General features: G+C 45.5%; 2 protein-coding genes across 4 annotated transcripts in view; one reads left to right on the top strand and one right to left on the bottom strand.

Annotated features, from left to right (window-relative positions):
* Positions 1 to 17,132, top strand: part of rad9b (RAD9 checkpoint clamp component B) — a 23,333-nt gene extending 6,201 nt beyond the window's left edge. The window contains exons 4-11 of one of the 3 annotated variants that reach the window (XM_048244000.1): positions 39 to 153; positions 599 to 698; positions 2,046 to 2,152; positions 3,013 to 3,119; positions 10,037 to 10,101; positions 10,608 to 10,730; positions 14,423 to 14,838; positions 15,989 to 17,132. In XM_048244000.1, the coding sequence (XP_048099957.1) occupies positions 39 to 153; positions 599 to 698; positions 2,046 to 2,152; positions 3,013 to 3,119; positions 10,037 to 10,101; positions 10,608 to 10,730; positions 14,423 to 14,838; positions 15,989 to 16,080 (1,125 nt within the window). In that variant the 3' untranslated portion in view covers positions 16,081 to 17,132. Of the gene's footprint in view, positions 1 to 38; positions 154 to 598; positions 699 to 2,045; positions 2,153 to 3,012; positions 3,120 to 10,036; positions 10,102 to 10,607; positions 10,731 to 14,422; positions 14,895 to 15,988 lie in introns of all 3 variants that reach the window. The other 2 variants (XM_048244001.1, XM_048244002.1) reach the window with 2 other exon arrangements.
* A 2,079-nt stretch (positions 17,133 to 19,211) lies between these two features.
* LOC125294927 (protein phosphatase PTC7 homolog) lies at positions 19,212 to 23,400 on the bottom strand. The gene is made up of 4 exons (XM_048244004.1): positions 23,375 to 23,400; positions 21,934 to 22,057; positions 21,395 to 21,524; positions 19,212 to 20,692 (listed from the first exon to the last, which is right to left on the bottom strand). The coding sequence occupies exons 1-4, from the start codon at positions 23,383 to 23,385 to the stop codon at positions 20,634 to 20,636; spliced, it is 324 nt and encodes a 107-aa protein (XP_048099961.1). The 5' UTR covers positions 23,386 to 23,400; the 3' UTR covers positions 19,212 to 20,633.
* Between the last annotated feature and the right edge of the window lie 105 nt (positions 23,401 to 23,505).

The raw sequence follows: 23,505 nt of genomic DNA on the forward strand, positions 1-23,505 counted from the left end.
AATGGACATTCTCTGATATTAGCTCTTCTGGTGTTTAGTCTGTTCTGCCACTGTTCCGCTGCCTGGCCACCATAGAACGCAACGTGGACCGATGTGAGATCTCCATCAGTACTGAGGAGAGCCGGGTCATATGCCAGTTCTACTGCAGACACGGTGAGCTGAGAGAACAGTGCAGGCTATCTGAAATGATACTCTTCTTAGGCTTTACATGCAGCCTGTATTTCCGGCTGTGGGATACATGAATGCATGTGATTATATCAAGTATAGCAAAGGTTCACCACTAGGAGGCAGTGTGTGTCATGTAATTCTATGATTTGGAAGGTAGAGGAATAATCAATAGAATTATCAACTACAGTGATTATATATAATTGGTAATTTGCTCACATTGTACCACACATAAGTATTTCCGCTCTCAAATTAAATTTATCTCCCATGACTGCCTAGTTAATAACATAATTCACCAGAGATACAGTTTGTTTACAGAGATGCAATTAGGAGTTTGTTCTTGAATGTGTTAACAAATAATAAACAGATGTTTTGTTTACTTATTGTTTGGTTGCGTCAGTAGTCAGTCCTCCTGTCTGTGCTCCTGTTCCAGGGATTACTAAAACTCACAACCTGAGCTACCAGGAATCTGAAGCTCTGCAAGCCGTCTTCCCCACCAACCTCTGCCCCAATGTACTGAAGGCCCAGGCCAAGTAAGAATCTCTGCCCAATGTACTGAAGGCCCAGGTCAAGTAAGAATCTCTGCCCAATGTACTGAAGGCCCAGGCCAAGTAAGAATACCTGCCTAATGTCCTGAAGGCCCAGGTCAAGTAAGAATCTCTGCCCAATGTACTGAAGGCCCAGGCCAAGTAAGAATACCTGCACAATGTACTGAAGGCCCAGGCCAAGTAAGAATCTCTGCCCAATGTACTGAAGGCCCAAGCCAAGAATGTACTGAAGGCCCAAGCCAAGTAAGAATATCTGCCCAATGTACTGAAGGCCCAGGCCAAGTAAGAATACCTGCCCAATGTCCTGAAGGCCCAGGCCAAGTAAGAATACCTGCACAATGTACTGAAGGCCCAGGCCAAGTAAGAATCTCTGCCCAATGTTGGGGGCCAGCTGTGGCCTACTGGTTAGCATTTCGGACTTTAACCGGAGGGTTGCCGGTTCGAACCCCGACCAGTAGGAATGGCTGAAGTGCCCTTGAGCAAGGCACCTAACCCCTCACTGCTCCCCGAGTGCCACTGTAGCAGGCAGCTCACTGCACCGGGACTAATGTCTGCTTCACCTCACTGTGTGTTCATTGTGTGCTGAGTGTGTTTCACTAATTCCCGGATTGGGATAAATGCAGAGACCAAATTTCCCTCACAGGATCAAAAGAGTATATATACTTATACTACTTACTTACTTACTTATGTACTGAAGGCCCAGGCCAAGTAAGAATATCTGCCCAATGTACTGAAGGCCCAGGTGAAGTGTAAACGTAGATATATGCAACTACCTTGGTGGGTTTTAGATAAGTTCCTTTTTAGGTAATATTACATATGCTCATACATTATCATCACATTGAAGCAACTTGCAACATGTATTACACATCATTTCAAGGTTTTGAGAGTTAGTTGAGATGTTGCTATGCCTCTCTACCCTGGAAATCCAACTGGAGTTCTCGCAAGAGCACAATTTGAATTTGCTCAGCGAGTCACTCTGGCAATCAGTAATGATGCTCATTACCCATGCCCTTGGAGCCAAGCTGCACCAGTCACATCGGTGTGTCTGATATAGGCGGGCCAGAGGCGAGCTAAACAGATGACGATGATATTTTCAAATGTATTGGCTTGGTGCCGCCCTTCGAGTTGGGCCATTTTCATTACTCATAAATCTTTCTAGATTTGGGTCTGGATTTCCAGGCTAATGCCTCTCACATACCATCCCATGTGAGAATACCTCAGTGGTGTTTAGATTGTATGTGATGTTGCTGTGTCTGTTGTGGTGTTAAAATTAGTTGTGATGTTGGTGTGTGTGTGTGTTTGTGTGTGTGCGTGTGTGTGTGTGCGTGCCAGACTGTTGGGGGACATCGTGAGACACTTCCCCGCCTCTCAGGAGGAAATCACCCTGGCCGTCTCCCCCGTCAGAGTCATTCTGAAGAACTACTACGAGGAAGAGAGTGGTGAGCAGGTTTTACCAAACCGACTGTTAAGATGTGCTCTATCCGGTTGTTAAGGCGTAATGCAATAATGTGCCCATAATTCTTTTTCCGGGTCCAACTGGGCCCAGAGCGGCTCGTAATTTTCCACAGACAGTAAAATATTTTTTTCCCCCTTGCTATTCAGAGTAGCCTACAAGAAAATTGCTATTCTCCTACTCACTTGCTGCCTCAACTTAATAAAACCCTATTTTGGAGGCTTGGACGTTACCCTTGATTATATCATCTGGCTGCGCAGCTACAGTAATTACTCTGTTAAAGTCAAACCATTTTTTTTACCCTCACTAAAACGGAGGTGATGGTGACAAGGTTTCCTAGTAGGCCTAGTGAAAACATGCTGGCTGGCTAGTAAACTTTTTTGGACAAAAGAGCCGTTCGGCGCGGAAACGACATGTAACATCGGACCTAACAACCGAATAGTATGGGAATCATGGGTTAACTCACACCCTTTATCCGAATAGTATGGGAATCATGGGTTAACTCACACTCTTTATCCGAATAGTATGGGAATCATGGGTTAACTCACACCCTTTATCCGAATAGTATGGGAATCATAGGTTAACTCACACCCTTTATCAATGTTACTGTCTGCTCAGGACTGGGGGCCAATGAACATGGTGGCTCAGATATCTCAGCTCTCACATCAGTGTGTGTGTGTGTGTGTGTGTGTGTGTGTGTGTGTTTGTGTGTGTGTGTGTTTGTATGTGTGTTTGTTTGTGTGTGTGTGTGTGTGTGTGTGTGTTTTTTTGTGTGTGTGTGTTGTGTGTGTGTGTGTGTTTTGTATGTGTGTGTGTGTTTGTGTGTGTGTGTGTTTTTGTGTACAGATCGTGCGAAGGTCATGTACACAGAGATGAGCCTGCACCCAGATGAGTTTGACTACTTCCAGGTCGGGGTAGACTCACACATCACCTTCTGCCTGAAGGAGCTTAGGGTGTGTATATCTGCTGGTATCTGACTGTGTGTGTGTCTTTCTGTGTTTGTGTGTGTGTGTGTGTGTATGGATGTAGACTCAGATGACACATTGTGCCTGAAGCAGCTGTATCTTTTCAGCTGTATTCTGGGTTTGTAGGTGTTTGTGAGTGGACTCAGAAGCTCAGTGTGTGTGTGTGTGTGTGTGTGTGTGTGTGTGTGTGTGTGTGCGCATGTGTGTGTGTGTGTGTAGCAGTAGTCACTTTTGAAGCCCTAACATTAATGTGTACATCAGGGCTGGAGGGAGCCGGTGGTGCTGTTATGGCACGTGTAGTCAGTGCAGTCCAGTCAATTCCATGTTACACATGTATCACAGATACGTTTACTTATTGTACAATTAAATAGATAGCATTGCGAAATAAAACTTCAGGTTCATTTGTTAAGTTAGATGCAGGGGCGGAGCTTGAGGGGGTGCGGGAGGTGCGGCACGCCCCCGGCCCGGGACCCGCAGGGGCGCCCCTCCCCCACCTCCGGGTAAGGTGGGACGGGCCTGTCCCACGGCACAAGGCCGGAGGAGCTAAGATCATGCAAACGGTTTCTTTTCAATCATTTTCATCAGAGTGGGACGTATTAGGCTTATAGGTTGCCCCAGTCAGGACCAGTGATGGGCAGTAACGCATTAGAAGTAACGCGTTACTGTAATCCAATTACTTTTTTCAAGTAACGAGTAAAGTAAGGGATTACAATTGCAAAAACAGAAATTAGATTACTTTTACTTTCCTGCACGCAGCCTGCGTTACTGCGTTACTAAACCGTGATTTTGCCATAGACAGTAAAATAATTTGGGATTTTGTGAGACTAACTCGTGACAATGATGTAGGCTATAGCTGCGTGATATAGATGTAAACAACAGACACACGTGTGTTGCAAGACATGGAGTGTGGGAGAGAGTTCAGACATTACGAAAAAAACATTAACGCTGTACACTCTTCGTGGGAAGAAAAATGTTGTTGTCTACAGCGAAGAATTCCACCTCAAATCTGAGCAAGCACCTAGCAAGCCGGCACAGGAATGTGAAACTCATTGAGACACCCCCAGATCCCGACATGACGGCTGCAGCAACAGGTGAAAATAGAGGACGTCGCGGGTTCCCTGTAGCCTACTGGCCCGTTATAACAGGAGCCAGGGCATTATAATATTCTGGCTGCATTCATTGTGATTTGGAAAATGGGCAAACATATAATGTGGTCTTTGCCTTTTTGTAATGGGGCTGGTGAGTGTTGAAGTCTTCAATAATTTGTTTCCCTTAAACCAGCGTTTCTCTACTGGGTCGCGGAGACATGCCAGGTGGGGCGCGAAAAACAGGAGATTTTTTTATTTATTTTTTTATCTGTAGCCTAGGCCCAGGTAGCACCCGATGCACAATGGACGCACTGTATTCATAGGGAAGCGCTCGTGTCAAGGCAGCGTGAGCGCATGTTTGAATCTGCAAGCACGTTCACTAATGAACATTTCTTGAAGCTGGCCTATCTTTGCGATATACTGTATTTGGAAAGCTCAATGAGTTAAATCTCCAGTTACAAGGCAAAGACAAGCACCTACCTCACCTAGCAGATAAGATTACTGCATTCACCAAAAACTTGAGGTATGGGACAGGCTACTCGATAAATAACAGTATGCCTTTGAGAATCTGAGTGAAATCGCTGAAACGTCTGCTTCGGGAGCCACTCTTGTGATCCCATGTATTAAACAGTAGGCCTACATCACATCCCTGCAAAGTTTATTTAAAAAATATTTCCCAACCAGCAGTGCTCAGTATGACTGGATTATGGATCCATTTAATGCAGCATGTTGGTATTTCATTGAATATATTGTACAATGCTGTAAAATATTGGCCTATGCTTCCTAATATGTTGCTGGAAAACAGAAATATGTGTGTTTAATTTACAATGGCACATTATGTATTTATTTATTATTATATCTGCAGCACCAGCTGATTTTAACTCTGCTGAAGAGGATATATTTAGAACTTGTCATTATTTCAATACATTTGACAATTTTAAGCTTGACCTACCACTTTCTTAGAGCGATGAGGGACAGGTGGGGCTCGAAAAGGCCCCCTTGATCAAAGTGGGGAATGAAAGAAAAAGTTTGAGAACCACTGCCTTAAACTAAGCATTTACATGAAGCACAGTAGCCTATGCGATTGAAACACATTCCACTCAGATAGGTGCTACCAGGCTCATATAGGCTATCACTTTTAATTGCAAACAGAAAATGTCTAGCTAGCTGTTTATACCAACTTAATATCATGACTATTGCTAATATAGTGCCAAATGTGGAGTTTGTGGACTAGCCATAGGCTTATATTTGAATGGAGCTGATCATTATGAGAGTTGTGTAGATGCTCTTAAAGTGACAGCGCACCATTTATAAATGAGTTAAACTGCATCAAATTAGTAGTATTTCTTAAGAAATATTTTAAACTAACAGTTCTGCTTTGGGCACCAAAATAGCCAGCAGCGGCACTGCACACACACAGTTCAAACACACACTCTTCTTGACATTAGAACAGCCTAAATGTGACATGCAACATCATTTTCTGTTTTTTGGTAAATGCATTACTCCTCTCTGCACTGCAACTGTTAAAAGATGTAAATGTTAATAGAGACTTTCGTTGTAATATTTTTTTTGCTGTATTTTATTTACATCTATTCGAATGAACACACCAAAAAGTTAAGATTGAAACGAATAAAACCAAGTTTTAAAAAAGCGTATTCAGGTTGTGTATAGCTAGTGTGTTTTTGTAAAGTAACTAAGTAAAGTAATTAGTAAAGTAAACTGACAACAGGTATACTGATTCGGTCATTGAGACTACAGAATACAGAATACAGTACAACAAACTTTCTGTCTTTATGAAGTTTATTTTGTATTCGGGTACAGTAGCCTAATTGCCTAATGTCTTGACAATAGTTTTTCTTACCGGCTTGCTGTTTAAACTGACTGCTTGCGCTCTGAACTTTCCTGCCAGGTTTATGACGTAAACCGCTACATCTCGGCTCTGGCATTGCCTAAACTCATCGTGTGGGAAATCAGATTATCTGTCAATATTGGGCTTTGAAAGTAAGGGGATATTTGCTCAGTAATAGTAGGCCTAGGCTACATTTTGTAACATTTATAGAAAACCGAGGGGAAGTTAAATTAGTAAGAGTTGGAAATTGAAAACACATACAAAAAAAAAGATTCGGGGCTTTTGAAAGAGATTCGGGCTTGAGCCCCCGGCCACTCTCGCCCGCCAATGCAACCACCCAGCAGTAACTTCTGCATTCAGTGAGATTTGCACCGCCCTAATTTTATTTTTTTTTGACTCTTCCCGTCACCGTTGCAACCTCTGAGCGCTCATTCTCCAAGTTAAAGATCATTAAAAAAACACTTGAGGAGCACAGTGGGACAGGAGAGACTGAGTGGACTTGCCATGTTGTCCATAGAGAATGAGAGAGCAAAGAAAATGGACATAGGCCTACACAGAGCATCGTGGGCGAAGTTTATGGAGCTAAGGCTCGTCAGATGCCCTTCAAATAGTGCTGCGATATTGTTGTTTTATTATTAGGGGTCATGTAGCCTAATGTTTTTGTTGTTCTCTTGGTTACACTTCATGTACGTTCGATGGACTTCAAAATTACATAGTTGCTCTCCGTGGCGCTGACGCTTGTAAGACCCGCTGTTGCGGGCATGTGTAGCCTATGTAAAATTATGTTATGATGAGTTTAATAAATAATGTGCCCTGCCCCCGGCCCGGCTCTGACTTGTTCCGCCACTGGTTAGATGTACTGTGCACATCATAAATAGTTGTTAGTGAGTATATAGTGAACATTCACCTTTTGACCTGCAACCCTAGCATACATTTAGTGAACAGGGAACCTAATTCTACTGTTCATGTAATCTAACTGTAACGCCAGCTTTTTCTGCCCTTTTACCAATTTATTTCAGCTAATATTTAATATAATTAATATAATGAATATTTAAAGCTGAATGAAATGATTAATTGAAGTTTTATTTCACATGTTTTATTGTTGCAGATTCTCATGTCTGAAGTTATTTAACTCTGAGGATCTCTTGCTTTTCTTCCTCTGGGAGTCGCCACTGGTGCACAGTGTGTGTGTGTGTGTGTGTGTGTGTGTGTGTGTGTGTGTGTGTGTGTGTGTGTGTGTGTGTGTGTGAATGTGTGTGTGTGTGTGAGTGTGTCTGTTTGTGAGTGTGCGTGAGAGAAATCATTTTCTGTCTGAAGTAGTTCAGTGACCAGCTGTAGAGGACAGCATGGACCCTGCTGTCACATGGGAGTGCGGAATATGTTTTATGTGTGTGTGTATTTGCGCTTAGGCATTAGCGTCTCCACACATAGTTGTGTGTGCAGTGTGTGTGTCTGTGTAAATGTGTGTGAGTGAATGTGTGTGTGCGTGTGTGTGTCCATCTTCTATTTTATGGCAGGCTTATTTCTAGCCCAGTTCAGAGGTTCAGAAGAGAGTGTACATATCGTTTTTCGCCTGGTCCCTGTGCCACCGTAACCCGCCGCGCCGTAAGAACATAATGCCACACACACACACACACACACACACACACACACACACACACACACACACACACACACACACAGGCCAGACCTATTTCACCAAGACGGGGCCTTTTAGAGTAAGCTTCTGATATTATCCCAAATCCCTTATTAGGGCTGAGGGGAGCAGTGGAGATTTTGAAGTGCAAGTGGAAAACCGACTCTGAATGGTAGTAGGGATTCTGTAGAGCTGCTTGGTGGTCTGAATGGTAGTAGGGATTCTGTAGAGCTGCTTGGTGGTCTGAATGGTAGTAGGGATTCTGTAGAGCTGCTTGGTGGTCTGAATGGTAGTAGGGATTCTGTAGAGCTGCTTGGTGGTCTGAATGGTAGTAGGGATTCTGTAGAGCTGCTTGGTGGTCTGAATGGTAGTAGGGATTCTGTAGAGCTGCTTGGTGGTCTTAATACTGTGCCGTCTGGAAGCGTGCAACACAGCATTTGTGGTTCCCCTTGTCCTCTGTAGAACATTGAGAACCTGACCTGTGTTAATTATTTTGTATATATTTATTTTTATTAACAATATACAACGTTACATATACACAGATTAAATACACATGTGCACATTTGCATACACAGAGAGAGAGAGAGAGAAACACTACGTTACTACAGTGTAAAATCACAATGATCAACATCTTTCAAAACCACTTTGGATATTTTTGTGGTTGGTTTGAACTAGTTCAGTATGCACCCACTCCCATGACGTCTAACTTTACCTCTAGATACTCCTTGATGAAGGTATCTCATTGCTACATACATTGGCATCACACACACACATAGACACAAACACACACACACATACACATATGTACATCCCTATTCAGATACACACACACACACACACACACATATATTCACACTCAAACACACACACATACATTTACACTCAGACACACACACACACACGTATGTGTGCACACACACACACACACACACATACACAAATGTATGTCCCCATTCAGATACACACACATATGTATACACACACACACACACAGACACACATATATTCACACTCATACACACACACATAACATACATTTACACTCAGACACACACACACACACGTATGTGTGCACATACACACACACACACACACACATACATTCACACTCAAACACACACACATATGTGTGTACACACACACACACACACACACATACATTCACACTCAAACACACACACATATGCGTGCACACACACACAGCAGAGAGCTAAGGCGTCCTGGTGGAGTGTGTTGCAGTCAGCTGTGTGATACTTTTAGACAGATGGTTGGCTCCCTGTAGAACTCACTACAGCAGTGTTCTAATCTGTCACTGTGAGTTACAACAAACAGAGAACACACACACACACACATTCATAACTGTCCTTTCCACTGTGGGATTGAATTCCCTTGGGCCACCAGAAGGGCAGCAGGGATGTAAGACACACACACACACACTAACACACACACACACATACACACACACTAACACACAGACACAGACACCCCCCCCAACATGCAACAGTTTTTAACAAATTAGCGCAGCGCGGTTATGATGCTAACCAGATTTAAGCACAATTTAGCACAACCTGGAAAATCATTGTGTGGTGGTCAATGTTGATATTGTGGTGGGCCGCCACAAATAAGTCAGTGTATGGGAAACACTGGAACTAGTACTTTGTCCCTCACAGGCCTCCATAGCTATGCATGTGTCTCAACGCAGGCCTCCATAAGGACACATGAACATCTGAACTAGTACTTTGTCCCTCACAGGCCTCCATAGCTATGCGCGTGTCTCTCACGGGCCTCCATTAAGACATGAATATCTGAACTAATTCCTCTCAGCTAAACTCAGGTCAACTACTCAAGCGTTAGATATATGTATGGGAAGCACTGTAATAGAAGCGGGCGGCTGCTGACCGCCTTGGCATAAGGCGCTCCCTAAGTCGCTTCCTCGATCCGTCTCCGAGTCAAAACGTAAGACAAAGCATGTTATACTAAAACATACAAACGTCAATCATGCCAACGTGGCAGGTGCCAACCAGTGTACAAAAAACGTCTCTGGCCAGATGGAGATACTAGCCCGAACCTTGTCTGTGGACATCGTTATTTGCAAAGCCGGTGCTGGATAAACAAATAGCGTGCGTGCGACAGAGGGAAAGTTCTTTGGTGTTGCTTTAACTACCGCACATTAATACCGTGTAAGAGCTGAGAGTCACACAGTCTGCCTGTGTGTGTGTGTGTGTATCTGTGTAGATCTAGAATGTCTGTAATGTGGAATAGTTTGTCGCTGCCGCTGTCGTTCACAGCCTGCCTGTGTGTGTGTGTGTGTGTGTGTGTTGTTGTTTTCTAGGGTCTGCTGTCATTCGCAGAGTCACACAGTCTGCCTGTGCGTGTCCACTTTGGCTCTTCTGGAAAGTAAGGCTCACTCATAACATAGAATACACACACACACATACACACACACATTCTCTATACAGACTTTTGTTTTTGTGTGTGTAAGTTTTTTTTTATTACTGTGTGTGTGTGTGTTCTTGACTGTTCTACCCTGCCCTTTAGAGTAGATTAGTGCATACTTAAGTATGCATATGTGTGTGTTCTAGATTGCCATGCCCAATATCCTTAAGAGTAGAAGACTGTGTGTGTGTCTTTGTGTGTGTCAGCATGGATCATTGCGTGTGCGTATTTCAGTCTGGCATCCCTGTGTCTGGATGACTGTGTGTGTGTGTGTGTGTGTGTGTGTGTGTGTGTGTGTGTGTGTGTGTGTGTGTGTGTGTGTTTGTTTGTGTGTCTGTCTGTGTGTGTGTGCGTGTGTGTTTCAATGTTGTGTGTTGTGTGCCCTATCCCAGGCATCCTTCAGTCTGGATGACTGCATGTGTGTGTGTGTACGTGTGATTCGGTATGTGTGTGTGTGTGTGTTTCAGGCCGGTGTCCTTCAGCCTTGACGACATGCCGTTGACAGCGACTGTGGTGTTGGCCACCCTGGATGAGGACGCTAGTGCCCCCCCGTCACAAACTGCCCCCTCCCAGATAGGCCCAGTACACAGGTGCCCCCCTCCAACACACACACACACACACACACACACACACACACACACACACACCATAAGCAGTCTATTCATACTGACAGCCCTGCACTTGCAGTATTTTGGTTCATTTAATCTTGTAACAGTTTTGTTTGGCTCAGTGGAAGGCCATTAGTCTCACACTGAGGACACACACACACACACACACACATACAGAAAACACTCACACACAAACACACACACACACACCTGCGCTCATGCTGCGCTGACCTCCTCCTTAATCACCCTAATACACACAGAAAATCACACACACACACACACACACACACACACACACCAATGCACCCAGACAGACTGTGTGTGTGTGCGTGTCTGTGTGTGTGTGTGGTGGGGTGGGGTGGGGGGTGGGGGGGTTGTAGGTACTGTATGTAGGAATGTGTGTGTATGACTGTGTGTGTGTGTGTGTGTAGGTGTGTGCATGTGTGTGTATGTGTGTTTCTGTGTGTATGTGTGTGTGTCTGCGTAGGAGTGCGTGTGTGTGTGTAGGGGTGTGTGTGTATGTGTAGGAGTGTGCGAGTTTGTGTGTGTGTGTGTGTGTGTGTATGTGTAGGAGAGTGTGAGTGTGTGTGTGTGTGTGTGTGTAGGAGTGTGCAAGTGTGTGTGTGTTAGACCCTATGGTTGGGCTGCAGTGTGGGTGGCAGATTACCCATCGTCTCAAGGCTCTGGAGGGATCTGAGGCCTAATCCCAGACAGAGTCCTGAGGACACCAGGGACACTAACCTCCTATTCTCTCTCCTCCTCTCTCTCTCCTATTCTCTCTCTCTCTCTCTCTCTCCCATTCTCTCTCTCCTACTCTCTCTCTCCTATTCTCTCTCTCTCTCTCCCTATTCTCTCTCCTATTCTATATATCTCTACATTCTCTCTCTCTCTCTTCTATTCTTCTCTCTTCTATTCTCTCTCTCTCTCCTATTCTCTCTCTCTCCTATTCTCTCTCTTCTATTCTCTCTCTTCTATTCTCTCTCTCCTATTCTCTCTCTCCTATTCTCTCTCTCTCTCTCTCCTATTCTCTCTCCTATTCTCTCTCTTCTATTCTCTCTCTCTCTCTCTCCTATTCTCTCTCCTATCCTAACCTTCTCTCTCTCTCTCTGCTCTCTCTATTCTCTCTCTCCTATTCTCTCTCTCTCTTCTATTCTCTCTCTCCTATTCTCTCTCTCATATTCTCTCTCTCCTATCCTCTCTTCTCTCTCTCTCTCTCTCTCCTATTCTCTCTCTCTCTCCTATTCTCTCTCTTCTATTCTCTCTCCTATTCTCTCTCTCCTATCCTAACCTTCTCTCTCTCTCTCTCGCTCTCTCCTATTCTCTCTCTCCTATTCTCTCTCTTCTATTCTCTCTCTCCTATTCTCTCTCTCCTATCCTAACCTCCTTCTCCCTCTCTCTCTCTCTCGCTCTCTCCTACTCTCTCTCTCCTATTCTCTCTCTCTCTCCTATTCTCTCTCTCCAATTCTAACCTCCTTCTCTCTCTCTGTTTCCTACTCTCACTCTCTTTAAAGCAACACCAAAGAGGTTATTGTTTCCCAAATTGTTTCAGTGGTTCAGCAACTCGTAACAGGGTGAACCGCACTTCTGCATTCGCTTCGCGGCCCTCTATCGGCTATAAGTTTGCCAGATCGGGTAGCGGATCTGTAGTTCGATGGAATGAGACATAAGAAACTACAAATTTGACTTGCATCTGATGTCGCAATACATCATACTTTCATAAAATCATGCAGCATACTCTACCTTAACTCTACCTGTCTCTGGACATTGTTATTTCCAAAGCCGGTGCTGGATAAACAAATAGTGATCGTGCGACAGAGTAAAAGTGCTTTGGTGTTGCTTTAAGAGACTCTAACCCTCTAACGCTGACCCTGCTTTGCATGATTGTGTGTGTGTGTGTGTGTGTGTGTGTGTCGTGTGTGTGTGTGTGTGTGTGTGTGTGTGTGTGAGTGTGTGTGTGTGTATGTGTGTGTGTGTGTGTGTGTGTGTGTGTGTGTGTGTGTGTGTGTGTGTGTGTGTGTGTGTGTGTGTGTGTGTGTGTGTGTGTGTGTGTGTGTGTGTGTGTGTGTGTGTGTGTGTGTATGTGTGTTTGTTACCTCCCTTCTGTCTTTGTTTCTTACTCTCTATTTTTCCCCCTCCCTCCTTCTCTCTCTTCGCATGATTGTGTGTTTGTGTGTGTGTGTGTGTGTGTGCATGTGTGTGTGTGTTACCTCCTTACCTCTCCTCTCTCTTTTTCTCCCTCTCTCTCCCTCACTCTCACTCTTTCGCTACATCCCTCTCTCCCTCCTACTCCCTCCCTCTCTCTCTTTAAGAGACTCTAACCCTCTAATGCTGACCCTGCTTTGCATGAATGTCTGTGTGTGTGTGTGTGTGTGTGTGTGTGTGTGTGTGTGTGTGTGTGTGTGTGCTAACGCTAGGGTCAAGGATAGAGCATGGGAGCACTGCAGCCTGATGCAATGGCTAACTGTGATTGACATTCATAGTGTGTGTTTGTTTGTTTGTGTGTATGTGAAGGTCAAAGAGAGAGGCAGAAATAAGTTATATTACATTGGGTAAATGTCACGGTTGTGACTTTAAATAGGATAGTGTGCATAGTGTGGATGAGCTCTTAATTGTGTTCTCCTGGAGCCCGTGTCCATTGTGTGTGTGTGTGTGTGTGTGTGTGTGTGTGTGTGTGTGTTCTCCTAGAGCCCGTGTCCAGAGTTTACCCTTGGTGCCCAGATAGTGTTACTGTGCCAGCCATGTGCAGATGGTAGCGATCTCTAGGCATGACATGGCATGCAGTACACACACGCGCACGCACACACACACACACACACACACACACACACACACACACACACACACATTCTCACCAAGATACATACTCACTCCAACATTGCACGTGCACAGACATATTCTCCCTCAGAGACACATACTGTCTGGCCATGCATGCACACACACACACATTCTCTCTCACACGCATGCACACACACGTACACACACACACACATGCTCTCACACACACACACACATACTGTCTCAAGAGTGTCTCATGTCTCATGTGTTCAGAGAGGGTCAAACATTCAATACCAGTCACGCTCACACACTCTTTCTCTTGATCCTTCTCTCCCTCTCTCCTCCAACTCTCTCTATCCCCATTCATTTCCCCTATCCTTCCCCCTCTCCCCCCACCACACACACACACACACACACACACACACGCACACACACACTCATGCATTCACACACACACACACACAACACACACAGTATCATATTGAAGTTTGTGTGCAGCTTAAGAAGGCCTAAGCCTCTGTCCTTAGCTGAACTCACAGGGCTTTCACAGATTATTTTAAACAATACAATGCTTTTCTTTCTCACACACACGGACGCCTTTGGGATTGTGTGTGTGTGATTGTTGTGTGTGTGTGTGTGTGTGTGTGTGTGTGTGTTTGTTTGTGTGTGTGTGTGCACGTGCATGTGCGTGTGCATGCATATGTGTGTGTGTGTGTGTGTGTGTGTGCGTGCGCGTGCATGCACATGTGTATGCGTGTGTGTTCATGTGTGTGCGTGCACGTGCTGCATATATGTATGCGTGTGTGTGTGTGTGTGTGTGCGCGCGTGCATGCCTATGTGTATGCGTGTATGTGCATGTGCATGTGTTTGTCTGCTAACTGACCTCAACTCACACCCAGGTGTGTGGGGGCCCCATCTGTCCCCACCTCTCCCCGTGGGACCCTTGAGTGTGGGGGGGGCGAGAAGGAGCCGGAGGAGGAGAACCTGCACGTGGCCCCCCAGGGAGGTCCAGTCCCGGGGGAGGAACGTGTCTTATCCAGCCAGGCGAGCCCCGTGTTCAGCCCCGCGCTCTACCTCAGGAAGCTTCTGGAACTCCCGAAACCGCCGCCCGCCGCCATCGTCACCGCCCCAGGAGCAGCGCGTAGCAGCCACACCCAACATGGAGGCCGAGGAGGCGTGTGCCTGGCACCTCCCCATGGCACCTCCCCTGACGCATGCACAGACTACGCTGATAGAGCACATGGAGACAGAGCCTGTTTGTGCCACGTCCAAGATGGCCGCCAGCTCTATGCCAGTCACCCCTCCTACTGCCAAGGTGATGAGACCATATGGGTCCAGTGTTTCCCACAGAATTGAATTCTATTTGTGCTGGTAGGTTTGCAGAATTAGCAGATGCAACGGTTTTTTTTTAACAAATTAAGCTTGGCGTGGTTATGATGCTAACCAGATTTAAGCACAATTTAGCACAACCTGGAAAATCATTGTGTGGTGGTCAATGTTGATATTGTGGTGGGCCGTCACAAATAAGTCAATGTATGGAAAACACTGGGGTCTTTCCTTGTCTCGTAAGTCCCCCGCCAGAGTTGGAAAGTGTAAATTACCCAGCTTTCTTGCGGCATTTCACGGAGGCACGGCCCCTTTAACTCTGAGTTCTTGAGGGTACCCAGAGGTGGCCCATAGTTGAGATGAGATGACATGTATTTTCTTTGTATTTGTACTGTGTTGGTCATTTTAATGTGCAATGCTCTTACACACTAGATTACATTGCTGCTTCAATCCAGTCACCAATTCATGCATTGCACGGTCTTGATGTAACGATTTGTTTTCGAGCCGGTTTGCTAAAGAGGCTAATGTAGCACAAAACAATAACAATGACTAGCCTGCTAGTGGCTCGAGAGAAACGCGACAGCACTTGTTGAAATTGAAATAGGTGAAATTGAGTTACTAAAAAAAGTTTTTTATTATTAATTCACATTCACCACACCCAACAATGGAGAATGAGGGGCGTGTTCTTGTGTTCTAGACAAATGTACAGCACTAACGAGATAGCTGCTGCTCTGGTGGCATCCATGTTCTTCCCAAAAAGACTACAAACCCCAGCGTTCGAGAAGTCTCTTCTCGTAATGATGAATGTGATATCTAAAATTGGATGTTTCTGATTGACTGTCAGCTTTTTGTTCTCAAAATCGCTCTGAAAGTTGCATGCTTTAGTTAGCAAACACTCCTTGAGTAGCCAATCAAAAAGAGAAGGGCAAAGCAAACGGGTCCTTGAGTAGCCAATCAAAAAGAGAAGGGGAAAGCAAACGGGTCCTTGAGTAGCCAATCAAAGAAGGGCAAAGCAAACGGGCCCTTCCTGTTTGAGTGCACTTTACATCACTGTGGAAACAGGTGTCATGAACAGGTTTTTGTCAGTGTGTGGATAATGTTAGGGTGATGACTGTGTGTGTGTGTGTGTGTGACTACAGGTTCGCGCGCTCCTGTTTGGTGCCCTGTGCGAGCAGAACCCAGATGCCAGTCCGTCGGCGTTACCCAGCCTGGCATGTGCCAGCGACACTGAAGACGACACCGCAGATGACAGAGGGCAAACACGAACAACAGAGGAGTGACACACACACATACACACACACACCTCACACACACACACACCTCACAAAGGACAGGACACTGGGAAGCTTGTGTTAAGCTTCAACTGCAAGTTCATGTTGGTTTGTCTTTTTAGTGGCTCACTCAAGCGCAGATTTTGTAATTCCTAAACGTGTGTTAAGTTATTCCCTAATTGCGTGTCATTGTCAATGTTCCTCTGCACAGTGCTTCCTCACGGTTTTGGGGGAACGCCTGTGTTTATACCAGTGCATTCACACACTCCTCTCAAGAGGCCCTGGGGTTGTCAGTCAAACTCATACTGGGAGGAGCTGCATAAAAACTACTTGTGTGTGTGTGTGTGTGTGTGTCTGTGCACGAAAGTATATTTTAATGAACTGCTTTCTTGTGTTTTGTGTTCACTGTAGCGAGTCTCACATTTCACTGAGGAATGTGCTTAAACACACACACATTTTCACTCACACATCCATACCTAAACACACACGCGGCAGACTCAGTGTGACTCATCTCTGTCAAAACAGGACAGGGTGTGTGTTTTCCAGAATGGACCACCCTACTCATGCCTGCATGCACGTGTGTGTGTGTGTGTGTGTGTCTCCCAATCCTTCTCTCCCATTTGTGATCCAGTGGCAATACCTGTGGGTGGTTACGGTTTGAGGACGTTATTCTGCAGCAAGGCTTCACACTCAAACACACACCGTACTGCAAACACGTGTACGCGCCACAAACTTCACACTCATACACACAAACACACACACATTATATATACACATTTACAGGAGTGTTTAAAGACACAGCACAAGTGTTTAATAAATACTAAGATCTTTATTTAAATATACAGCATCAAAAACATATGTACAGAAATTGCATTGACGAATCTCACACATACCTCTTCTCATATAGACAAACAGATGCACGCAGACATAAACACCATTTTGTTTTGGGTGATTAAAAGATGAGGAAGAAAGTAGTTTGACTGCAAAGCTCCAACCTTTCCCCATCAGAAGAAAAGAGAGGGGCTTGTGGTTCTACTGTGGAGTCTTCTGGGACTAGTTTAAACTGTGTTGGACTACCCGTTTCCCTTAGGCCAGGCTCTGAGTATGTTGCATTGCACACTGTTCCAGTTGAACTGTGAATGCATGCAATTTGACCAAATACTAAGTGTTGTACTTCAGCTTTAAAGGGTGAAACTATTCTATTCCAAAGCCTGTAGTTTTGACTTGTGCACAAGTTCGGCGCCACACAAACTAACACTACCAAAGCTGAGCGGTTTCTAAGGGAATTTCCTCATTTTGACAGAACTCGGGTAGCTCATTGTACTTAATTAATTACAGATTACTGGATCCTTCTGGCAGGCTAGCTGTGTGTGTGTGAATAACAGGTTAATATCTTAATTGGGTCTCACAGCACTAGCTAATAGCTATTTTGCTTCTGGAAGTGTGTGAAAGAAAAAGCAGATGTTTGTCAGAGATGCTAAAATATGCTCACCAAGGAAACAGTTGTTTTAAGGGAGCGTTGAGTTAACTAGGTTTCTCTAAGAATTAACTAGGTTAATTCTCTTAATTAGGTTGAGTGTGTGGTTGGAAAGTTTGAATTCGCTGTGTAGAGGGTCGGCCAGTGTGAGTGTGTTTGTGGTGTTACTTACTGCTGGAGGCCTGCGCGTGTGTGTGTGTGGATTCCCAAGCCCTGTAGTATGTCCACACCTGTTTTACAACACACACTTCCCGGAGACTGAGGACATCGCGGGCCAGTGTTGTCACTAAGTAGTTACGCCATGCATGCTGCTGCACGCGCCCCTTCCCAGAATGTACGTATACAGCACGTATACAGGAAGTACAGTAAGTGTGCCTCAGATTTTTGTATCAAGGCATTCTACAGAGAGAAGAGGGGGAAAGGTTATTGATGATTATTTGGGTTTAAGAGAATATATGAACGCAGAATTGATCAAGTATCTCAGTGTTGATTGGTTGAGGAGCAGGACTTGCGTCTCGCCTTGTCTGTGACCTATGAACAACCTCTCTAGGGGGTCTGACAGCAAAACAAGTTAAAACAACAGCGCTCTTGGTCCACTGCATTAGTCAAGGCACGGCCAAGCCCGTCTGCTCATACGAAACTCCTGTAAGGAACAGCAGTCATTCATTTTAACATCCCCCTGATTCAGACCAGGGGCCCGTTCATTTTTTGGGCGGTAAACATAGACGTCAATGTGTGGGAAAGAATCCATTAGAAGGCACATTAACTCTTGAGTACCCCGGGCTGAGTGCGTTGGGATAATTGACTTGGTAGGAAATGAGAGCAGTTATACTTTACTTTGTTGTTGGCTAAGGATAGCTAGAGCTGAGTAGTTTGACACAACAGCAGTGCAAAACCGGGAGGGAGGGAGGCTATCTGATTAAATTACCCAGGAAGTAGCAAAAATAAACCTTTATTAAGCCATCAGTACAGATATACACGGTTAGCATTCACAGATGCTAACATTCGTCTTTGTGCGTTATTTGTGTACACCTTAGATTCACAAAGACAAAAACTCTTTATTGCATTAAAGTTACTCTTTCCATGTGCTAAGGATGTTACACACACACACACACACACACTCTCTCTCACTCTTAGTTTCTACTTCTGACCCACTCAAAAGCATTGACAATCACAACACTACCAAATCAAGCACACATATACACCCCCCTCCCCACACACACACACACACACATATATACATACACACAGTACACGAACACCCTTCAAAGCATATGAACCATCTCACACACTGCTTGACAGGAGGGAGGGAATCACAGTCATCCCTTTCCCCCAGTCCGACCTTGGGCACCTCCCAAGCCAAACACAGGGAGACCATCTTCACTCGTCTCCTTTCTCCCTCTTCTTTTCTGACACCATAAATATTTTCTTACCAAAAGAACAAAAACAACGAAAGAAAAAAAAAAAAAAAAGTACAAAATCCCATTCCTGTCCCAACAAAAGAGCCTCGTCAAGTGTTACCTCGCCCTGGACCCTAAATGTCAGATTTCATAAACACAAGCAGGATTTTTAAAACTCTGCTGTTTTAAATCACCATCGAATAAAATAACATAATAAAATCATGTACAATTTATTTTCCAAAGAAACACACACTCGCTTTTACACTTCATTCTTTCTACTGTCCTCAAGAGATCACAGAGACTGTACGCCACACACGTTCAACATTGCTCGCTGCTATCGTCGTGTCGAGGCTTTTCCCTGTGATGAGGAAACAGCTTTGGCATCGCCTGCTCAACGTCAGACACACTACTGGACTCCCAGATGGGACCGGACAACGGATCTGCCCCAGACCTCAAACCCCACGCCTGATGCCCCACGGATCTGCCCCAGACCTCAAACCCCACGCCTGATGCCCCACGGATCTGCCCCAGACCTCAAACCCAACGCCTGATGCATATCTGCCCCAGACTTCAAACCCCACGCCTGATGCATATCTGGCTCAGGTGCTTCCCTGGCGCTTGAGGTCATTCTGTTCTGGGTCTGGACCTGCTTGAAGTCCGGTGCAGATCCGTTAAGAGTTAGATCTAGACGATATACTTGTTTTTGGGCTGGTTCTACATTTATGTACTATCCAGTGACTTTGGGACTGCTTTCAGCTCTTCCTCCTCCTCCTCTTCCTCCTCCACCTCCAGGCTACCGTGGCCAAGCAGGGCAGACATCAGCGGATGCTTACAAAGCCTTGTCCAAATCAGCTCTTCTGGCAGCGCTGTGTGTGTGTGCGTGCTAATCAGTTCGTCTGTTTGCCACCGATACCTGGAGCAAGGAGGCGCCACACAGACCACGATGTGTGTGTGTGTGTGTTTTCCAGAGTAGAGGATAAACAAGCCAAGGCTTTGCCATTTTGGAGTAGTCATATCTGAGGACATCTCCCTTTCAGCACTCTGTCCATTCATGCATAGATGCGTATCAACACCCACCATCTCCAGATCCCCTGGCGTCATAGCGACGTCTCCCTGCTCCACCCTACCTTCTCCTCTGGCTCATCTTGCATACGTCAAAAAACAAGAAAACTGAACTAAGACGCCACTACTTTGGGTTAGGTTGGGTTGGGTTGGACAGGGCTGGGTTAAGTTGTGTTGGGTTGGACTGGGCTGGGTTAGGTTGGGCTGGACTGGGCTGGGTTAAGTTGTGTTGGGTTGGACTGGGCTGGGTTGGGTTGGGTTGGGTTGGAGACTCAAGAGATGCCAGTGGTGGTGGTGGTGGTGAAGAGGAGGGAGCCTTACTGAGGGAGGGGGGCGTGGGGAGCACACCATGAGGCAGCGTGGCGCGGCATGGACTGAGGAAAAAGGAACGGAGGCCGTGCCGAAAGACAAAAGCAAAACACCAGTGCGGCGAGGGCAAGTAAGCGAGCGAACCAGCCGAGCTGACCAACAGTAGTCCCAGATCCTGCCAGCAGGAAATGGGTCGAGTGGGCCCAAGCGAGTCATTCCAGCACCCGGAGGAAGCCGAGGGTTGGTGCCAACCACCGGACCGACGCTAGTCCGTGTACTCCGCCACAATGGACAGCAGCACCGTGATGTCATCCGGCTTCCCTCCTGTTGGAAAAACACACACAAACACTCGTAAAACAGAGGGCCAGGGTTGTGAGACACAACAAACAGGTGTGTGTGTGTGTGTGTGTGTTACACATAAAACAGGTGTGCGTGTGTGTGTTACATATAAAACAGGTGTGTGTGTGTGTGTATGTTACACATAAAACAGAGGTGTGTGTGTGTTACACATAAAACAGAGGTGTGTGTGTGACATAAAACAGGTGTGTGTGTTAACGCATAAAACAGACATGTGGGTGTTACACATTAAACAGAGGTGTGTATGCGTGTTATTCATTAAACAGAGGTGTGTGTATCAGTTACACGCAAGACGGAGAGTCAGTGTGTGAGACAATGGCAGGAAAAGGCTGCCATGCATGACCAGAGGGCATCTGCTTCATAGACGCCTCTCATTGTTTGGTGCCGCGGGCTCTTCTACCAGCCTGGCTAAATAAACCACTTCAGGCTGATGAGTCAGACATCATCAAGCGCATCCGCCTCATGCTGCTGGTGCGGTCTGCGCCATTCTCACTCGCACGGCATGGCATGGCATGCCTACAGACCTGCCCTTGTGATGGGTCATTAACCCCGACCACAGTCAGCCATGGTTGGCAGTGGTTTCCCTTTCAGAAATTCCCCCATCGTTAAAAAAAAAAGGAAAACAACCATAACAGATGGATTCATTGTTTGTTGTTGGGAGGTTGTTACCTCTGACGTTCAGTCCGTTGTCGCAGGCGAACTGTGCGAAGGGAGACATGTAGTTGGGGTCGTAGGCCAGAACGTGAGCCTGCTCTGCGATGCTCTTCGCCGTCTGCTGGATGCTCTCGTAGTTGGTGTTCTGCAAGGTGACACACAAGGGTGTTGTTATACAAATTGCATATCAGAGCCTGACAAGATGGAGGCTTGTCTACCAAATACAGACCTGGGTCAAATTACAGTGCAACCTCAACACTTCACATAGAGACAAGGACAGAACAGACTGCAGAGACACTGCAAAAGAGTCAACAAAGTATGTGACAACATTAACATAAACAGGCCACTTCCTGAACTCACAAAATACTAAACACAGCACATGATTGCTGACTAACTGAACACACATGCTGAACACACTAACTAAACACACACACGCTGAACATTCTAACTGAACACACACACTGAACACACTAGCTGAACACACAAACACAAGAGACAATATAACACTCCACACACAGTATGACACAAAGACCGTACAGGGGAAGGTGTGTCACCTTGAGCTTCTTGAGTTCCTGCAGGATCATGTAGTCAGGCATGTTGTCAAAGAGACCGTCTGTGGCCGTGAGGATGATGTCACCAAGCTGGACGTCAAAGGACGAGCTGTCTGCAGCATCAGGACTGTGGAGCAGACACAGAGCACACAGGCAATAAGGTTAGCACAGCGTTAGAGCCCAACGTTAGCACAGAGTTAGAGCCCAACGATAGCACAGCGTTAGAGCTCAACGTTAGCACAAAGTTAGAGCCCAACCAAAGATCCTTGATTACTAGCAAGATAAAGCAACGTAATTCGTTACTATGGGAGCAAAACAGGACAGTTCCGGTCTGCATCAGTGGGAGTGTCAGCTTATGTCACAAAATAAACTCTAGATAGATAGATAGATACTTTATTGATCCTCAAGGGGAAATTCTCTCTTCTCTCTCTTAATAAGCAATAAGAACAGATAAACATAATTGTGTTCACAGTATTATTGTCTATAATTATGTATGATACCAATGAATCATTCTTTAGGACATGATATGAATAATTTAATTAGTCATGTGAACCGAGCTAGCTAGCTAGCTTGAAATGCTATACAAGTGGATGGGAGTAGCTATGGCAATACAGCTATGCGCTAACAAGTTACTAGTAGTTGAAGGACTTTGCTTAAAGTTAAAATACTATTGCAAATTCACTTGAGTATAAACTATCCACTTTAACTAATGTCAGTAATGTTATTCAGCTCAAAGAAATTACACTTCTCCGTTTAAAATGTTACCTTAGCTAAGAGGCTAGCTAGCATGCTAACAACCGGACAGTAACTGGCAGCAGCATGGTCTGATATTAAGTTATTTTATTACAAATCCGAACACTACAAAAATTACACTTTTAGGCTTGAAATGATCCCAAACACTTACAGATTATGACAACATTTTCCAAAAAAAAAAACCTCAACAAATCCAGAAAGACATAATGACCAATTTATTGGTCAAATTCCACAAGTCTCCATTGACATTAGTGCAGCGAGGGTTTACTCTGGTCTGCATAAAGGGGGATTTCCCTCCCTCCCCCTTGCAATAATCGAACGCGGAAATTGTCGAACGTTTGCACCTCTCGCTCCGCTTTAATCCTCTCTGGCCCAACGTTAGCACAGCGTTAGAGCCCAACGTTACAGAGTTAGAACCTAACGTTAGCAGCCTTAGGACTGTGGAGAGTTTGCATTGTGACATTTGTTGACAACTAAAGAGGCTTATAGATAGAGTGTAACACAACCGCTCCTGGGCTATTATCAGAGCCAATCAGGATCTAACACACACACACACACACTGCAGGTCACTACAGAGATCACACACACACACACGCACTGCAGGTCACTACAGAGATCACACACACACAGATCACACACACACACGCACTGCAGGTCACTACAGAGATCACACACACACACACACACACACCTCCAGGTCATTGGAACCAGGTTGCGAGGGCATTAAATCGCCACGCATCCAACCTGTCTGCTGGGCACTGCCGGCCTCCAGCCTGCAGGATCATGCCAGGGACCCAGCGGGGGATATGCCCCAGTCAGGGC

The sequence above is a fragment of the Alosa alosa genome, chromosome 5, assembly GCF_017589495.1.
Source record: "Alosa alosa isolate M-15738 ecotype Scorff River chromosome 5, AALO_Geno_1.1, whole genome shotgun sequence".
Classification (NCBI taxonomy): domain Eukaryota; kingdom Metazoa; phylum Chordata; class Actinopteri; order Clupeiformes; family Clupeidae; genus Alosa; species Alosa alosa.